The following is a 20,352-nucleotide window of genomic DNA, read 5'->3' as shown; positions in this document are numbered from 1 at the left end:
GGTCAGTGTGAAATTATATGATTCCCTTGTAGAGCAGGTGGGCTAAATATCAAACAAAGGAGGATGTGTTATTGTTGCATACTGGGAATGTTTGTTATGAGGTGGGACAGAAGGAAGTGGCCTTTCAGGACATGTGGCTGGTGCAGTGTAGAAGTGAGGCAGTGTGTGCATCCAATTGGCTGGGTGTTCATCAGTCTAGGTCCCTGCTTAAATGAGCTCCTCCTAAAGAAGCTGTGGGGTTCTAGGAAGCCTGATCCATCCAGTTCTTCTATGGCATCTGCTATTTCTGCACCCCACCTCCAGTAACTAAAGCTTTGAATTGCTGCCTTTTTAAGTGCACAACTCACAGAATCCCTCAGCCAGCCTGATTCTGGGAGCTGTAGCCCCAAAAAGTAACATTTCCAAGTTCTGTGTATATGCTGTATTCCTCTATTCCTTGTTTCCTGCAGTAAACCCTAAGAGGCTGCTTTGCCTGTAGCCCAGTGTCATTGTTTTTGATTGACAGCTGCTTTCCATCATGTCAAGGAAGACCTTATCTTGGCCACACCTGGAGACAAACCTGGACCTTTCTGCATGAAAAGCAGGTGTCCTCTTCCTCTTCCACCCAGGCCACTGGGTAGGAATGGGAGGTGAGTTATGGTCCTCCTCTTCTGACATGAATTTCTCTACCTTTACCAAAGTTCCCCCATCCAAGAATATGTTTGATGCCGTTGGAATCAAGAGGAAGAGGATCTTGAACGGCTACTTCCTTGCACAGTGTTCCTCTTTCCTCATGTATTCACCTTTTCTCACTTTTCTGCCTCCTTTCCTCAGGCATTCATTTTTGGAGGGCAAAATGGGAACAGGCAGGCCACTGGCCACAACAAATCTAGAATGAACATCATCAATTAAAACATATTAATTAAAACACCCAACAGTTTAAAAGGCAAATAAGACATATACAATTTTAAATAGTCTATTTTATATCTAAAATCTGAGTATGTTTTAGGTATTCCTTCCTCCTCGCAAGATTTTTTTGGTGCCATTCTAAACATAGAGAAGAAACCCCATGCAGGTCCCTGTCTCTTGGATTTACATTTCCCTAGAAATCATATGCTCATTTACTCAACCACATTCATTTCTTCAAAGTCTGCACCTCTTTGCTCATTCATTAAGCCTGGCCTTTGACAATGAACTTGACTGGGAGGCTTGAGAAAAGTCAGCTTCTGAATTCTTGGCTCGTGGAGGGTGTTCCTTGGGATTTCTCTCCTTCCCCTGCTATCTCAGGGCTCCATTTTGTTTTGTTTATCCAGTGATTTACTCATGCCCCTCATGTAACTAGGTCACTTTTTCCCCTCCCCTCATCCTTTTGTGTTGACTGACCTACCAATTTTGTATCTTCAGCTGCACGTTCTTTCTGCAAGGTCATTGATACACTACTGGAACCATCTGTCATAATACTGGTCTTGGCTGGACTCAGCTAGCCCTTTCCATCCACCTCCCAAATGCTTATACTCACAGAGTCTCCCCGTCTTTGATATCCAGGCTGGTTCTTTCTCCTTTCAATTGCCATCCTCTGATAACATTCTTATTGTCCTTGTAGATTAGGCTGGTGCTGATGGCAGTGTACAAATAGCTTTCAGCCCTGAAAATTAAGTCGGTTTTTGCCAGTTCTTAGCAGATCAAGTTGCTCACATCTTGTGAAGTTCAGCTCTGATTTCTTAGCGATCAGCTTAATGATTCTGTGTATACTTGTGTGTCTGATAAAAAAGGATGAGCTGCTACTCTAAGAGAAGTATAATCACATCCAGTGTATACTTTTACTGACAAGGATGTTTTTGTTGAGCTTTGGAGCTGTGACGAAGCCTTCTATGGCAGAAGCTGAAATGGGTAGAGATTTAAAATACAGTCGCACATTTCTTGAGAGGGCTGTGAGGATGGGTGGTGCCCTTCCAGTCTCACAAGCTGCTACTTCAACCCCTACCAGTCTCTGTGGTTGGCAGAGAAAGAGGCAGCAAGGGGAAAACCTGTATACTCAGATGGTTTGAGATGAACACTGGAAATCCCCTAAAAGGAAAGATAGTCAGCATCACTCTCTGATTCAAGGGGCTCCCTTTCACACATGTAGATTTTGATCTTGTGAATGACGTGTACAAGTTTTGGCATACATGGAGGCACTTGTATCCCCTTACTCACATTATATACACTAAGATAGAAAGTAACAAGCAAATTAATAGAAGAAAAAAAATCCTTTTTTAAAAACAATTAGGACAAGAATTAGTTAGCAGCATACTGTTAAATGATTGCACTTGAATTGAGGAAATTCTTAACCAAAATTACAAAGAAAATAGTTGCTTTTAAATTCTCTGGATTATCATGTGACATATAATTAATTTTTGGATGAACAGATTAGAAAGTTCTTCATGGTATCTCCCACAACTGAGTCTATACTTCTAATTTCTGGGGAGAAATCCTAACTCCCAGAACTGTAATGGAGCTTGTTTTGCTACTAATGGTGGATTCAAATTACAGGAAAGAGGATTCCATCTAAACATCAGGAAGACCTTTTTTTTTACAGTAAGAGCTGTTCAGCAATGAAAAAGACTGCCTTAGAGTCTCTTTCTTCAGAGATTTTTAAGCAGAGATTGGATGAGCATTTTCCAGGAGTGCTTTGGTTATATTCTTGCATGGTAGGGGGTTAGACTAGATGTTCCTTGATGTTCCTTCCAATTATGAGGTTCTGTGATTCTATATTCTAATGCTAATCTACCAATTCAGAGTATAGTAAATTTTGTTGTTGTGTGTCTTCGGTTCATTTATGACTCATAACATGGGGTTTTCTTGGCAAGATTTATTTAGGAGTTTGCCACTGCCTTCTTCTGAGGCTGAGAGAGTGTGACTTGCTCATGATCACTCAGTGGGTTTACATGGCCAGGTGGTTTCTGGAGGCATAATCTAATGCTTAAACCATGATGGCTTTCCTGACTAAATTGTAGAAATGGGCCCCAGAGTATGAATCAGCTGAATGAGAATTGTCCTTTTGGAGTCAAGGCTAAACTGATTTTGTCAGTGAGAGTTATCCAAAAGACTTAATAACAAAGCTCTTCCAAAATGATGTGGAGTACAGTTATTAATGAACCTCCATATATCTAGTTGTTATTTGTGTCAAGTGTGACATGAAAACTGGAATTTGATACACACATGGCATACACAAGATATGTTTAGTAGAAATGTGTGAAAACAGATCTTCAGTATACAGCACTCAACCTCAGAAGAGGACATAAGGCATTGTTGTTGTTGTTTCTTGCCTTTTTCTCAGATTGGAACTCATAGTGGCTTAGAGTGATTAAAAAAATTGTTAAAAATCCACAAAATAAAAAAGTTAAAATACAAGTCAGAGGTGTGCCTCAGAATGACTAGGATATTTCCCCTTTAGCTACAGAGGTGAACTCCTGTAATGGTTTATCTCACAAATCAATATATACTAAGGTATTTATCATTCATCTAGCTATCTGGAAACAGCAGAATAGTTTACACCATGGTTTACCTCACAGAAGCTTCCAGAACAGACCAAGACATGCTTCTCCTTGGGCAGTGCCATTAGTCCTGGATGTAGTTGAGTGAAGCTTGGGTTGCAGGGAGAGGGTCCAGTAGTAGTGAACAATATACTGTACATCTGTGCTTGTGGAATGTAGGTTGAATTTTTGCATGTAGCTGGCTTCCTTTCTGGTGTGGATGTGGTGTGTCTGTGTTTATATAAATCCGCAAATTATAAAATGCACATTACACATGAGATTGCGTACTTAAAAATTACTTTGTGTTTGCCCTTTCTCCTGTCTGCACAGAGACCAGTGACTCTTATATGACCTGTTCTGTGCATGCCCTATCTTCTATCACAGTCGATCTAAACTAATTTAGATTTTCTAATAACCTTCAGATACTAATTAGTACAGGAGAAAGTTCAACCATAGCTCTTAGAATTTCTGTAACTGATGTGTCGTGAAGATTAGAAAGAACAGATGGTGCTCTTGTTTCTGTGTGAGCTCCCTTTCTTGTGCTCATTCATCTTGATGTTTGTGTATGTGGAACTACATAGAAAAGAATCAGATCTGGGCATTTGTACATTGCAATGCAGCCTTGCAATGCAATACCACCACCACCATTTTGGCTCTTGATACAAGTAAACTGAGCATGCTGAAAATCTTCCCTTTCCTAAACAAAATACAAAGGAGTTCCAATGCAAGTGAGGATTTTGAAAGAAGAAAATATAAACATTTTTATATTAAGAAAATAATTACTGTATATACCCATGTATAAGTCTAGAAATTTTACTCAAAATATTGACCCCAAAAACCTGGGTCTACTTATCCACGGGTCAATATAAATACTGTACCTAGAAGGGTCATTGAACCCCTCTCCTCTCTCCACCCAGGTGCTGTTTCTGATCTTTTTCACAGAATCATACAGTTGGAAAAGACTACAAGGGCCATCCAGTCAAAGCCCCTGCTGTGCATGAATACACCGTCATGCCGGATGGGAAAATGGTGATGGCAGCTCTTTGGCACTTCACCTCAAAGGAACTCTAAGAAGACTCAGGCTTTGAAGAATCTGAATAAGACATTTATGTAAGTTTGTCAGATTTTCTGGGTTAAAATCAGGTAAGGTTATATTTTAATCACTGCTACCATAGTTGCCATTTTCTTTGTTTTGTCTTTACCTCCCTTGACATGTGTGTGTTTTCTTAGCTCCACCTGTGACCGGTCACTCTCACACATCTCAGAGCTACCATTTACTTTATTCATCCAGCCTTTAGGGTGAGCCCAAGTGGTTATTTTGCAATTTTGTAAGTTCTTTGGCATTGTTTTCCTTTGCTTCATCCTTTATACTCTTCATTACATGTCTCAACATTTTACCCTCTACTTATCCATGGTTAATATCAAAATCCATAATTTTGGCCCCAAAACCTGCTCTCAACTTACATATGAGGTCATTTATAGTCAAGTATATACGCTATCTGAATTATAAAGATAAACATTACAGCATAAATAATGTCTGGAATATCACTATGTCACATTTTGGAGAATGATGTTGATGCCAAAGCTTCCATAAAAACATGAAGGAAAAATCTAATCATCTTTATCTTTACCTTTAATTTTTATATTGACAAGTAATAGTTTTAAAAATGGAAAGCCACAGAACTGCTGGTTTGAATCCAGATTTAGGGGCTAAACAGACCGCTCCTACTGCCACCCCTCTCAGCACTGGATTGGCGCCATGGCAACTACATGCATTTGCATTTAGCATTTGCATCATTTAGCATCTGAAAAGAGAAGCAATAAGTTTTAAGACTGAATCTTAATTCCTTAATCCCCACTAAAGTAGACACATTGAATCAATTGTTGAATCATCATGTAGTTAATCCAGTTGATTCAGTGGTCCTACTCTATATGGGACTAAGAACAAGATTTAACCCTTAGATTGCTATCCTAAATACATTTACTCCAATTAAACATACTGTAGAGCCTGGGAAAATTACTTTTGGACTTCGGTTCACAGAACTCACATCTACCATGCTGCTGTAAATCTCTTGACCTGGGTGGAGCTTAAAAATGATTTTCTTAAGACTTATGACTGAAATAAGGTTGCTAAAAGTAGATTTGGGATTCTATGGTGATGTGCTAGGGTTAACTCAGGGTGTTGTTTCCAGATGCCCCACAGGTATACACAGCGCGCACAGCTGTGACGTCGCTGCTGCGCACCTTCCAGACAGGCGTGTGTGGCAGTGATGTCCTCACACAGCTGCAGGCAGTTTGTGGCAGTGCTAAAAGGAGCTGCTTTTTAGAGGTCCTTTTATTTCTGCGTAGCCGTGCCACGCAATTTGGATGCTGTGGCGTGATTACACGGAAAAGAGAGGTGGCCACCGGCCGCCTCTTTCTGGCGGTTTGTACCCCACCTATGTCTTCTTGACCAGGAGGAGAGAATTCCTGGGAGATTCAGAAAAATTGTGGTGGGTTCCAGCAGTTTTTCATCTACAGTGGAGGTACCTCTGTAGAAGTCTCCCAACTCCTTGAGCTGATATGGAGACTCAGATAGACAGAATATGACACTGAATAAAAATATGTCCTACCTATTTCTACTGCTTTTCGCTTTTTTAAATTTCTGTTTCTGATCTTGTTTCCTGCAGAATAATGAGGATGCTGCAGAAGACATGAAATATTTGTACTGCTTCTGAAGAAAGCAATACAAAAGGAAATTTTGTAATATGAAACGTTCTTGAGATGTTTCCTAGTATTGCTTTGTGGCTACCATGGATATTCTGCTGCCTAAAGGACTAATGTTGGTGTTGGCTGTTTGTTTCATTGGACTTTTCCACTGTCATCATCGAGGGCTCTTTTTGACAGGAAAAGCATCAGATTACAAGAAACCGAATTTCATAATAATTTTAGCTGATGATATTGGATGGGGAGATCTTGGGGCCAACTGGGATCTCAGAAAAGACACTCCTAACCTAGATAAGATGGCATCGGAAGGAATGAGGTAAGCTTTAAGCTACTGTCTTGCATCTGCGTTTGTTGTTATTTGTAAAATGCTTCCCTTTTTCTAGGCACTGTGCTAAGCTTTAAAAATATGGTACAGATTCTACTCTTAAAATGACACCTTGAAAGACTCAACACATACTGAAAAGGTATGGAAAGGAAAATAAGATAATTTATGTTCCAAAGTTTTCCAGTTGTGTAATGACCTAGTTGTAGCATGACCACCAAGAAAAACAGCCTAGGAAGAGTTGACAGTTCCCATGACATTTCTTGTTAGCCATTGGAATAGGTTGTACTGTCCCACCTCTGTCCCCGTAGTTGCAGCTAAGTGAATAGTTTGCTAAAAAGGTGCATCACTGATCCTAAGCTTCATAAGTCAACTCTAGTGGGAAGGAAGAACAAGTTACCAGCACCGTCTTCTGGGAACCTGTCTCTAAGGAAGTACCAGGACTCCTAAAAAACTTGTATTCATTCTTGTTGATTTGTAATGAAAACAGATCTCAGAAAGGAAAGGAAATTCCTCTGTAATCCAGCTGCAGTGATGAAAAATTCACTGAATCCAGATTAAAACAGAACAATGCAATTTAGGAGCATTCTGTCATGAATGGGCATCTTGTAGCTTCTGAGGTATTTCTGCAAGATGTTTCTCAGGATATTGTGAGCATGGGAATTTGTTTGCTTAAGATACACAAATGTGCAAACTGTACATGTCCTATAGACACACACAACTTTTATAGCTGGCCTCATCAAAATGCTTAAGAACATGTAAAGAGCCAGTTTGAAAGGCTCAGCTAATGAGTGCGGCTCAAGCGGAAAAAAAAGGCCATAATCTCTGATGTTCCTCTGTTATATTCTCTCTGTTTCTAAGGTCACTTAGAAACAGATCTGCACTACAATTTTTCAGTCCATCTGTTGAGGATGACTTCCAAACTGTATTAGCATTTAAAATACAAAACTTCATCAATTTAATCAAATGCATCTTTCCTGTTTAATTTAAATCAGTGTTAAGAGCCATTTTGTTTGATGTTCTTAAAACAACACCAAGAAAAAGCCAATTTTTTATCACAGGTGTTCCTAATCATGTTGTTAAAGTTTTCTCTATAATCACAAGAGCTGTGAAATATTTTAATACAGCAATTCTCAGTATTAATTAATGGTTGTGTTTTTAGTATGGACAGTGCTTGTTAATGTTCAGAGAGTTTATAGCTCTCCAAACTACGTCAGTAATGGATTGTAAAACCTGTCTGGGCAAACTATAAGTCAAGGAGTTGAGATAGCAACAATAATTGGGACTTCTGTTTTCTTACAGTGCACATTTTTATCCCATTTTGTCCCATCTTGAACACAGTGAGTTCATGCGATTATGGCACGTACACAAACCCTAGGGAGCAGGTGATTAAAAGTATTATTTTAGTTGATCAGCATTCCTCAATGTGGCCAAAAACTGGTGGTAGCTCATTTTGTAGGAGTTCAGTAGAGCACAATCAAGAATGAATGGTTCATTTTGGAGAGTTGCTTCCCTATCTACCTGGCATTTATATATCAGTTTAGAATATGCAAGGTGATTTAAATGGTTCTTCTAAGCACTACATCTAATTTAGACTTAATTAGAGTAGATTCATTGCATAAATGGAATTTACACAGATATTGACTTAACTTCCCAAATATTGCAGAAATTTTTTAAAATATGTTTACCTTACCTATGTTTACTTATGTTTACCTATGAGCAAGTTGACCAAATCCTATCATCGTAATCATAGTGAATGCTTTTTGGTATTGATTTAGAAGCTGATTGCTGAACTACCATTTATGTATATATACAGTGATTCTTGTACTTGGGAGTAATTTTTTATCTTGATTTTCTGGTATGTTCTGCTTTTGTCTCTGTTAGGACTGATTTATGATTGTGAACAAGGTAATTGATTGTCCTTACAAGTTCCTGCTGATCCAGTAGTTCCGCTCTAGCCGAGACTAATAATTGGATTTAGTCATCAGAAGCCTCTTAAGGATCAGTAGTCACTGTTCTCTAGATACTGCAGAAAGAAGGCTCAGAGAGAATAGCTTTCCAAGAGGTGGTGAATGTGGCAATTTCCCCCTACATGTTCTTTATATACTTTTGCTTCACCCCTTGAGAAAATATTCACCCTGTTGTTATCTGAATTTTAAATCTCAGATTGGCTGATAATTCACCTTGAAGCTGAATAAGATCACAGTGCAAAAGGTTCACCTGACTACGTGAGGCTTGTCTCTCAAAGAACATTTGAGCAGTGCTTCAGCCCATGTAGACTGTGCAGGCTTCTAATGCTGTCAGATTCTTCAAGGTTTTTCTTGGAGTTAATTACCATTTAGTTATATTAATAGCCACATCTCCATTCATAAGCCCACATGACTTATATGCTTCTTTTGGACACTGCATATCTCAAAATATATAATGACAAGTGTGAAGCTCCCAGAGCAAATCAAACTCCTTTTGAGCCAACCTGATTAGGGAATGGGCTTTTTCAGGGAGATATTAGATAACTCCAGATGGCTGGAAATGTCATACAGTTTGGACATTTGATAAAGCCTCTCCTCTTATGAAGGGAGGGAGCAGCATAAGTGATAACATGTTGAATGACCCTAATATCCCACCCTTTTCTCCGGATACTAATCTAGTAAGTGTGCTGTGCAGCCTTTGTTTCAGTAATTCCAAAGGCAAGAAAATGATGTGTGTATATATTGCAATTGCTTGGCCCTTTCCAGATTGTAAGCCTGAGGGCAGGGAACCGTCTAACTAAAAGATTGTATGTACAGCGCTGTGTAAATTTACAGCGCTTTATAAATAAAGGTTAATAATAATATCCATTTCTAGGTCATCCACAAAGTAGTTGAAACATAGCTTGTTGTTTCTACGGAAACAGAAGGGGCTTTATTTCCCTTCCCACCCTGAACATAACAGTGCTGGAGCATAGCAAGTGCTTCAAAAAGCTTTAAAAAGCCATTTGTTTAAGTAACTTGTTGCACATCCCCACCCCCAATAATATACTGCCCCAATGTTGTTATTGTTGTTTTTTACTCATTATTTTGCCATTGGTTTGGGTCTTTTTTTTTTTTTTGGAGGGGGGTTACTTTAAAAAAACACAACAAAGTCCATTTTAAAATGAGAGGAAATAACCTAAATTGGGGGGGGGGGGGGGAATCCCTTCAGATTGCCCCTCAAGTCATTTTAGTCTCCCACCAAAGAAACGAGAAAAGGTAATTAGAAAACAAAACAATGTTATTAACCAGTTGTTACTTTTTTTTATAAAAAGTTCATCATTATGCCCTCATTACACCATTTAAATTTGTTAATGTTGTTCCTTGTAACATGTTACTTCTAAGTTCTGGGCAATGCAGACCCCAGAGGATGCCTGTTTGGGGATGTCTTGGCAAGGAGCAGATGATGGACAGATTTAGGTGCTTAAGGCAAAGGACAGATTTAGGTGCTTAAGGCACCTTCCAAAAACACACACCCCTTCCAGGTGTGTGAGTTCTTCTGTTGGGGTTCTAGCTTTGTGCTGCCAGGTCAAGTGTAGCCCACCCTGGGGCCAGAGCCAGTCCCTTTCAGACACAAGGTGGCTCTGAGCATGTGCCCTTTGCCTGTGTCACAGCTGGCATGACCAAGACCAGAATCTCAGAGGCAGGAATAATAATAATAATAATTATTATTATTATTATTTGTATCCCGCCTCTCCCTATATTGGATCGAGGCGCGTAACAACAAACATAAGAACAATAAAAATAGATCACAACAAACCACAAGGAAAAACATGGCAAAACATATAAAATCCAATTCTCTATCTCCCTCCCACCTTAAAATAGCAATAAAAACAATAATTCCCAACTGAAGAGTAAACATTCCGAAGGGTCAGTTTGGAAAGGGCTACCGGAGGAAATCCGTTTTTATTGCCTTTTTAAAGGCCTCCAAAGATGTTATATGCGGATCTCCTCCAGCAGGTCATTCCAGACTTTTGGAGCGGCAACAGAAAACGTTCTCTGGGAAGTCGATACCAGTCTGGTTTTCTTGGACTGCAAGAGATTCTTCCCAGAGGACCTGAGAGTGCAGGAAGGATTGTATGAGAGGAGGCGTTCCCTCAGGTAAGCTGGACCCAAGCCATGCAGGGCTTTATTGGTAATGACCAATACCTTATACTGTGCCCAGAAGTTAATAGGCAGCCCGTGTAGGGATTTTAAGATAGGTGTAATAGGTTCAAATTTCAAACTCCCTGTAACCAATCTGGCTGCAATATTTTGGACCAGTTGCAGCTTCCTAACGAGGCATAAGGGTTGGCCCATGTAGAGCGCATTACAGAAATCGAGATGAGAGGTTACCAGTGAATGTACAGCCATTTCTAGGTTTTCCCGTTCCAGGAAGGGTCGTAGCTGGCATATCAGCTGATGCTGATAACAGGCACTCCTGGGCGTCGCATCCACCTGAGATGACAGCTGAAGCGACGAGTCCAGGAGTACCCCCAAGTTACCAACACAGTCCTTTAGGGGAAGTGTGACCCCGTCCAGAACTAGAGAGCTTATCACCATTCCCATATTAGGATTGCCTATAGCGAGTACCTCAGTTTCATTTGGATTCAATTTAAGTCTATTTTCCCTCATCCAATCCATTACTGACCTCAGACAGTCATTCAGAGGGGAGATTCCATCCTTGGTCACTGAAGCAGTCCGAGAATGGAGAAGCAAATTTGGGTGTCATCAGCGTACTGATAACACCCCGCCCCATGTCTCCAGATGATCTCACCCAGTGGCTTCATGTAAATGTTGAATAGCATTGGAGACAGTATTGCGCCTTGAGGGACACCCGATTTGAGTTCCCCCTTGCCGAACAACTGTCCCGAAGTGACACCATCTGGAACCTACCCAAGAGATAGGACCGGAACCACAGCAAAGCAGTGCTCCCAATTCCTAACCCTCTCAGGCGTTCCAGAAGGATACCATGGTCGATGGTATCAAAGGCCGCCGAGAGGTCCAAGAGCACCAACAGGGCCACACTTCCCCTGTCGATACACAGAAGGAGATCATCGACCAAGGTGACCATGGCGGTCTTGACTCCATATCCCGACCTGAAGCCAGATTAAAATGGATCAAGATAATCGGTGTCATCCAAGGCTGCTTGGAGTTGGTTGGCAACTGCCCTCTCAATCACCTTGCTCAAAAAAGGAAGAAGAGATACCGGACGGTAGTTAGATTGCTCCAGGGCATCAAGGAATGGCTTTTTAAGAATAGGTTTAACCACAGCCAGTTTTAAACTGGCTGGAAAACTGCCTTCCCTGAGGGAGGCATTAATTATAGATCTTAACAAACTCATAGTTGTCTCCCCTCCCGGATGGCCAGCCATGAAGGGCAGGGGTCAAGAGGGCAGGTGATCTTTTTGACCTTAGCAAGCAGCTTGTCTACGTCATCAGTACTCAAAGACTGAAACTGATCCAAATTAATCTCATTAACAGAGGAACACCAAAGTACTCACTCAGAAGTTGCGATGTGAGGTCAGGGTGGTCAGGGATGCCACCAACTTTGGGGGAAGGGTTGACCTACAGCACAAGTATTTATGTCTTCACAGCATCACAGTACAAGAGGCATGTGTGCTTCATTATGACTATGTGTACACATATCTGTACCAACAGCGGCATGAGACCCTTAGCCACTTCAAGATCTGGAACATTTATTTCAGTTGCACCATTGAGTACCTAGCCTGGAACACAGACTGGGCGGAAGGAAAGGGAGTGTGGGTCTGAGTGTTGGCTTCTACCAGAGAAAAGTGCTAACACGAATGAGATGAGTTGATCTAAGAACTCAAATGGGTTTATAAAGAGGAATTAAAAATAAGAGATTAAGCTTGTGATATCCTTAAGCGTACATGTTATGATTATTTGAAGTTAGTTTGACTTGATTAGGGTTAATCATTTCATGGGAAGAGTACTCAGTAAAGCAGTAATACACAGAAAGTCTCTCTCTCTCTCTGCCTCCTCTAGATTTGCAGATTTTCACTCAGCAGCATCCACCTGCTCCCCATCACGAGCCTCTCTGCTTACAGGGCGCCTTGGCCTTCGCAATGGAGTGACCCACAATTTTGCTGTGACATCAGTGGGTGGCCTTCCATTGAATGAGACAACTTTAGCAGAAGTTATGAAGGAAGCTGGCTACCTCACTGCCATAATAGGTGATTAAACCTAGGGCTGTCAGAAAGCTAATCTGGTTCTATTTTTAGTTGTTTCTATGTCCATTCGATTAGAGTGCTGAAGGGAAGCTTGAGGGTGCTCCAAGATTCCACTTTGCCACTAGAGACCCAATTGGCATCAGAGGTACAGAAGGCCTTTTGCTAGCTTTGGCTGGTCCACACATTTTATTAGTCTGCCCATGGTGGTCCACACTGGTAAACCCACAGTTGCATTCTATAATATATTTTATGTGGGGCTGCCCTTGACATTTTCCCATTTACATGAGGTGGGTTGTGGGTGGAGGGGGAACCCATTCTGCCAAGAAATGGCTGGAGGGGAAAGACATGTAATCCCTCCACCCCAAATCCTTGAGGCAATGATATGCCTGACAGAGAGTGGACTTTTCTTCCACTTCTTTTCAGTTTTGGCAGGCTGAGCATTTTTTTCCTTCCTGTTCAAGTGAATGGAATGGTTTTTCCATTTATTTGAATGGAGGCAGGCTACCCTGCCAGAGGGGGAGGCAGAGTAAAGAGAGATAATTAAGAAGAGACTGAGAGGTTGAGGAAAACAAAAGAGGAAGAAAGAAAGAGGGAACTCTGTGACACATAGGTAATCACAGAGAAAGGTGGTGCTTCCACCATTTTTGTGATTGTCTGCTGCCCTCCACAGCTGCTAATTTGTGATGATGCCCAGAGTATTTGTATGCAAAATTCCAAATGTGCCTGTAACCTCCCAATGAGAATCTTTTGCTACAGACATGGAACAGAATGTTGGCCTGTTGATTCCAGACACTCTTGTTACAAGCATGTGAGATTATTTGGGAGCTTCTGCACAGTTACTGTAGTGTGTCTTGTTAGTCGTGCATCAGTGATGGGAGAGGAATGTGCACTTTGCTTCAGAGAGACTAACAAAAGGGAGGCATAATTGTGCATTTTCCTTGGACAGTGCAGAAGCTTCTCCTTTGCTTCTTTAACAAGCCATGAAGCAATGATGTCTGGATGTTTCCTGCCTGGGTCCTTCTCTCTCCAGTTGGTCATGCTCTTGAGTGATGTTATCACAAGGCCCAAAAGAGAAAATTTGACTTTTAACAGCTGTCAGAATGTGCCAAGTATAGTTACTTTCTACATTTTAAGACTTTGGCATTCACTAAAGCCAGTTAAGAACTTAAAGACTATTTTATTTTGTTGGAAAGGATCAGAATAGAGAGATGTAAAGTTACAGCCCTTTTCCTAGTCCCATTGGTTATCGTCCCACTTGGCTACAATAACAAGAATTTTTTTAGTTTTCTGTGGGTTTTTCGGGCTATGTGGCCATGTTGTATAAGAAAATGGCCACATAGCCCGAAAAACCCACAAAAAAACTATGGATGCCCATCATGAAAGCCTCCAACTTCACATAAGAATTATTTTCTTTAGTAACCAGTATTGTATATGCTAGTATTGCTTTTTTGACAGTATCTCCAATTCCTCTGTTGCAGGCAAATGGCACTTGGGACATAATGGCCCTTATCATCCAAACTTCCGTGGTAAGGATCCCATCCTGCTTTTCCTGTGTTGGAATACAAAAAAACGTGGTGTGGATGTAAGCCCTCCTCTCCCAGGGGTCTGAACTGTTCCTCTTGAGACTGAAAGTAGAAGCTCTTTTAAGACCCGAGAGCAGGTAGCTAGTGTCCAATAACCTTCTGCTAATGTGTTCCAGTGGGAGTTGGGATGGGCCAAAAAGGCATACATGATGGTTGGATATGAGCTGCCCTTCTTTCTTTCCACCATAAGACAAATGTTAAAAAAGTGTGTCTGAGGTGAGGACAATAGAAGCAAACCAATCTTTGTGCTTCTGACAGCCAGTCTCTAAGATTTTCACACAGCATCGTTATATCATTCCTTTATCGTCCCAAAGTGTAGTGGAATCGTCTTAACAGATAGACGATTCCAAAAGATTTTCACATGAGGCTGTTAGTGTTCTTAAAACGTTGATATATCAGAATTCAGCAATAAATAATTACAAAATGATATCAAAACAGTTACATTCACACACTGGACACAGCAAAGATTTAAGAACAATTTAGCAACGATTTAAGAACACTAACAGCCTCATGTGAAAATCTTTTGGAATCGTCTATCTGTTAAGACGATTCCACTACACTTTGGGATGATAAAGGAACAATATAACGATGCTGTGTGAAAATCTTCTCTGTTGGAACTGAGATTGAAGAAAGAGCTGATATTCCTGTCTACAAGAAAGTCCTGTGGCACCAAAGGATATTAGATTGGGGAACATGAATATACTGGAGCATTAGTGCAGTGAGCTCTCATCTTAGGCTCAACCTATATATTTTTGTCTGAATAAACCTTATTTCACATAAATAATGTAAGCCTTCAGGAACAATGTAAGCCTCCCATGACCTGCCTTTAAGCAGACTGAATCCCTGGTAATAACTGCTCAAAAATGGGATACATGTGTATAGCACTATAAATATATAAATGTAAGACAACCAAAAATGTTTTCTAAATACTTTAATAGTGGCTGTGGAATTCCTAATTCTTTGGTTCTAATTCTAGGCTTCGATTATTACTTCGGGATACCCTATAGCCATGATATGGGGTGCACTGACACCCCAGGCTATAACTTACCTCCTTGTCCAGCTTGCCCATGGCACTCTACAAGAGGAAGGTAAGGCTTCCCTGATACACGCTTCTTTCCTTGAAGACAGACTTCTAATATCCTGAAGCTCAAGGATATTTCTCTTTAGTGAACTAATGTTCTAGAAAACCTCTTGCCTCTACCATGAATTCACTGCTCCCAATCCAGGGCTGTGGATATTCTTCTCCAAGAAGCTTCTCCCACTCTGGAGGAAGTGAACTTTTCAGTTTAGAGTGTGGCTCACTGGTTGTATCCCCTTTGTGCACAGAGAGATGTTCCTTTCACTGAAAACAATACAGAAGCTCTTTGGGCAGTATTGTTCTATTTGTTCATCAGAGCTGTCACATATGTAAGGAACCATGATTCCTAGTAATGACATAGTAATAGCAAGTCACAGTTTCCTAATGTATCTACCTTCCCTCACCCATTTCCACAAAACCTTATTTTCTTCTCTTTTCATAAGAATGTATAGAACACCTTTTTGCATCGAGGCAGGAGTATGTCTGATCTGATAACTGTATTTTCAACAGTTGGAACCACATTTTTTCTGTGAAACTCCATATTAGACCAAGATGGACAGCTATTGGGTCTCAGCATTAGAGAACTAGAGGTACAAGTGGGGGCCTCCAGCAAGTGGCGTGCTCCTGTTTCAGTGTTTAAGCCACCCACATCTTCTTCCAGAAAACTCCATTAGCAGCCTGCTTTTCTCTCACCTTTCCAAACAAATTACAGTTGTCTGTTGTCACCAAGATGTTTCCTTCTTATTGGGTATTTGGTTTTTTAAAATTTATTTGTTTGCCCCCTAATGCCTCCCAAAGATCTCTCTACCAGTGGTGCCATCATGGCAGAAATCTGTAGTGAGTCTCTACACCCCAGAGAGAGCAGAAAATTCCCAAATGAACATTACCACCACATAGAGAACCCCACCCCTAAGACCTGGGTTTCATTTCTTCATGAGTTTCCTGAAGCCTACTGATGTGTGTGTGGTGCTGTTTTTCTACATAAGAATCCATATTTGAGACATTATTCATTAACAGCATATAGAAGAGATGGGGAACCTCTAGTTCTAATACAGCCTGCAGAGCTCCCCAGAATGGTCCAGGAAGCATTATAGGATGAAATGAACTCCTTTTCTGGCCATCCTCCCCACTCTTTCCTAGCTCAGTCACTAGGGGGAGATTACAGGTTGGAAAGAGAGGTACCCAACTGAGCTGTGTGCTGCAGGACTTTGCTTGCCCGATGGTTGCCCTAATGGTGAGGAATGGTGGAGGCCACATAATTCCCATCCCTGTGTTAGAATAATTTAAGGTACTGACTGTTGTAATACCTTATGACAGTGAATACAACCTTTTTGTTGGGTGAACGACTTTCTTTTGTCTGTCCAGGCTCTATCACAATTGACCTTCACTGATGATCCTGATTTCTAGTTGTGTGCATGAGTATATTATTCACTTTGCACACTGTTCATAATTTGATAAACAACTTCTTCTTTTTTTGTATAAACTTAACTTCCTTGTGTATATACCAGTGAAAGAAAAACCTGATTGATTTTTCAAGATATATTCTGTTTTATTATTGTTGTTGTTGTTGTTGTTATTATTATTAAACTTTATTTATATAGCACTGTAAATTTTAATCTCCCAATGCATTTTCATGACCCAATAGTTGTCACCCAGTTAGTCTGACATCAGCACCAGGAAAGATTCTAGAGCAGCTCATTAAACAGAGTCTGTGAGTATTTAGAAGACAATGCCATAATCACAAAACATTGACATGGGTTTCTGAGAAACAAGTCATGCCAGACTAATCTGATCTCCTTTTTTGATAAAATTACAACTTGGTAGATGAAGGGAATGCTGTAGATATAGCATATCTTGATTTCACTAAGGCCTTTGACAAGGTCCCCCATGATATTCTTTCTAACAAGCTAGTCAAATGTGGGCTAGTCAATGTAACAGGTGGTTGACTGGCTGAACCCAAAGGGTGCTCAAGTAATAGCTCCTGTTCATCCTAGAGAGAAGTTACTAATGGGGTCCCACAGGGTTCTGTCCTGGCCCAGTGCTATTCAACATCTTTATCAATGACTTGGATGAAAGAGTAGAGGGCATGCTTATCAAATCTGCATATGACACCAAATTAGGAGTAGTAGCTAATACCCCAGGATCAAAATTCAAAATTAACTCTTCCAACTATATAATTCTTTAAAGGATATATTATCATTTCCCTTCCAGCAAACAGCAGAAAGACTGTTATCCTGAGATTGCACTTCCACTTTTTGAAAATCTCACAATTGTTGAACAGCCTGTGAACCTCAACAGCCTGGCTGCAAAGTATACAGAGAAAGCAATTCAGTTCATCGATCATGCAAGGTAAAGGTAGGCAGTAGCCTTCTTTTGGTGTCACACTAAATTATGGTTTAGCTAGCATTACACAAATGAGTCTCACGAATTTTGAACTTGTGTGCTCCCTTCTCTATTGTATAGGTGTGGGAAGGAGATTGAAAGGTTTTACTTTTATTAAGTAAAAGTGCATTGGACCACTTCGTAAAGCATGGTTAAGCCCTACATGGGTTAGTGTCAGACCAAGGGAAGCACCAGACTCAATATACTCTTGTCTCTCTTCTTTTTCTCCTTCAGAGAGATATTCAGAGAGATATTCTAACATAACCTTCTTCTCTTCTTGTGTGGCCAAAGGTTTTGTAGAGTCACTTTCTGCAAAATGGCTTATTGCCATTAAATAGGAAGCACTGTGATTTAAAGCAAGTCCTGTCAAGTTACTAATCAATGCATGTTTTGAAGCTGTTTTTTTTTAAAAAACGGTTCAGAGTATGTGTAAGGCACTCTTGAAACATTTTAGGATGTACACATAATATCCTTTAAGTGTATGGATCCAAATGTGATCAGTGAATGCCCCAAATATGTTTGCTAGAAATGTGTATCTGTACAAGCTCAGTTGTTAGGGAATTAGGATTGGCTGGTTATGTACATTATTAGAAATGTAAGGCTGCTTCTAAAAACAGCAGTCCCATGTCAGGTTACTCCTCATCCCTCTGTAATAGTTGGATTGCCTTCTTATATTGACTTCATCATATTGTGTTGTACATATTAGCAGGTGCAGGGTGCTGCTCATGTAATATGGGATCATAAGGTTAATTGACTTTGATAAGGAGTTTAAATTTTGGGGGGCAATTCTGTGGTTCTGATAAAGCTTCTAGAGGGGGGAAAAACAGCTGTAATTGACAAACTAAGGCTGCAGTCCAACATCCACTGAGCCTAGTGTAGATATCTGCATGTGGAGATACACTGTGCCAGCATTACACAACCCCCTACAGAATACCAATGTTGCACAATGTTGTGTGTGAATGACTGATTATTGTTGTGCAGTGTACAATTCAAAAAGACAATGCTCAACTGTACTGCACTGTTCATAAACACAATGTGCAAGCTTACTGTATGTGTAACTCTGCTTCTACAGCTCTCTAAAGAATAAATATGTTGCACTATGGCAAATAATTTGCCCTGCATGTGTAGTGCACATATATTATAACAGTATCCTACCAAAAAGGCTGCCCTTATGTGAAAAGTGAATGACTGTCCAACTTTTGCGACTTAAACCGAGTGCACCCCACTAGTTACAGATGGCAATCCAAGAGTAGTTTTGCCTTGCTGTGGGTCAAGGGGACAGTTTTCTGCATGGACAGCCAACAATACTAAAGAATGAAAAAAAAATTGAAAGTGGCAAGACATCTACTTATAGCTTTGATGGGAAAATGCTATTGTTTGATGTTAGCACAGGAGGGATGTCTAACCTATGTAAGGTTAAAAACAGGTAAATTGCCTGTCTTTGAGGCTTCAAGAAGAAGAAATTAACGCTCCTCCTTTTTGCCAGAAAAAGGGCAGTCTGGGAAAGGATGTATGAGTGAAGTGTTGGGGACCATAAATTCAGCATGCAACATGGGATATACAGTGAAAGAAATAAAACTTGTATGTGAGAGTCAGGATGACTCAGCAAAAGCAATTAGAAGCCACAGAGGTGTAAAAGGTAATGTAATTAGCAAGTCCTAAATGCCAAGGACAGAAATGCAAAGTGGATAATTGAACACACCTGAGAATTGTTAAGTGGACAAGGTGAAATGATGAAATCATTAATTATGGGATGAACCAAGAGAACCAGTGAAAATGGTTGTACACGCCCACTGGGTGGAAACTGACAAGAGTGGGTGGTGTTTTCCAATGACTATAATAATGGTTATGAATCCCAATGTATTTTGTGGGTAGTAGTAGTGGATAGTTGTGGAGTTGTGTTGGATAGTTTTGGAGCTGTATATAGTAGAATAAAGTAGATCTTTTATATAAGACTACTGAGTTGTCTGGTGTCTTGGGTGAAGATACAAGAGCCAGCTGGATCCTGAAGAAGTGGGAAGACTTCTGTGGAAGCAAGAGTGAGAAGGCTTGGAGAGTTTGTCAGGGTCTTCAGCCTGTTCTCTGTAACTCTGCTGCTTTAGAGCAAAGCTTAAACCACTGGCCAAAACTGGTCAGCACTGGTGCGTAACAAGGTGGTGAGTTCGAGCCAGAGGTGAAGAGCTACAACTCCCATCATCCCTGACATACCGAGGGTGACATGGCCCCAGGGCCACACTCTATTACAGAGCCATGTCTATTTTGTGTAAGGAGATCAGTAGCTCTGAACAGTATCTCTCAAGAGCCAGCATTGTAACCTTGCTGTCAAGTTTTCCTCTGTCGACTGTAGGCAGCATGTGGCTCTTTAGCTTATTGAGCTGCTGGGGTAAACCTCTATATCAGACAGCCACAGTGAATCATTTTAAATGAATGCATAGGAATAGTTTCATAAGAAAAGAGAAGCAGCCATAATCCTCTTTCTGCACCAGGAAAAAGTGTGATAATCATAATGAATAGTGAGCCTAATTTTATCCAAGTACTCTTGAATCTGATAGCTGGCAGGGGGCATAACAGAGAGTTTCCTGTGGTTCTTTGATCATTCATTTTGGC

At 40.6% G+C, this 20,352-nt stretch overlaps 1 protein-coding gene across 8 annotated transcripts in view; it reads left to right on the top strand.

Moving 5' to 3' along the window:
* Positions 1-20,352, top strand: part of ARSG (arylsulfatase G) — a 143,020-nt gene that overhangs the window by 36,954 nt on the left and 85,714 nt on the right. For 4 of the 8 annotated variants that reach the window (XR_016282506.1, XR_016282507.1, XM_089540524.1 and 1 more), the window contains exons 2-8: positions 4,412-4,604; positions 6,164-6,516; positions 10,488-10,631; positions 12,518-12,705; positions 14,181-14,228; positions 15,262-15,373; positions 17,575-17,712. Coding sequence is in view for 6 of the 8 variants with exons in the window: in XM_089540524.1 (XP_089396650.1) it covers positions 6,287-6,516; positions 10,488-10,631; positions 12,518-12,705; positions 14,181-14,228; positions 15,262-15,373; positions 17,575-17,712 (860 nt within the window). In the remaining 2 variants the exon portion in view is untranslated. Of the gene's footprint in view, positions 1-537; positions 630-4,411; positions 4,605-6,163; positions 6,517-10,487; positions 10,632-12,517; positions 12,706-14,180; positions 14,229-15,261; positions 15,374-17,574; positions 17,713-20,352 lie in introns of those variants that run through there. The other 4 variants (XM_089540540.1, XM_089540532.1, XM_089540550.1 and 1 more) reach the window with 4 other exon arrangements.

This window comes from Sceloporus occidentalis, unplaced genomic scaffold, assembly GCF_023333645.1.
Source record: "Sceloporus occidentalis isolate IW3139 unplaced genomic scaffold, rSceOcc1.0.p SCAF_1, whole genome shotgun sequence".
NCBI lineage: Eukaryota > Metazoa > Chordata > Lepidosauria > Squamata > Phrynosomatidae > Sceloporus > Sceloporus occidentalis.
This window is presented reverse-complemented; position numbering and strand designations above follow the sequence as displayed.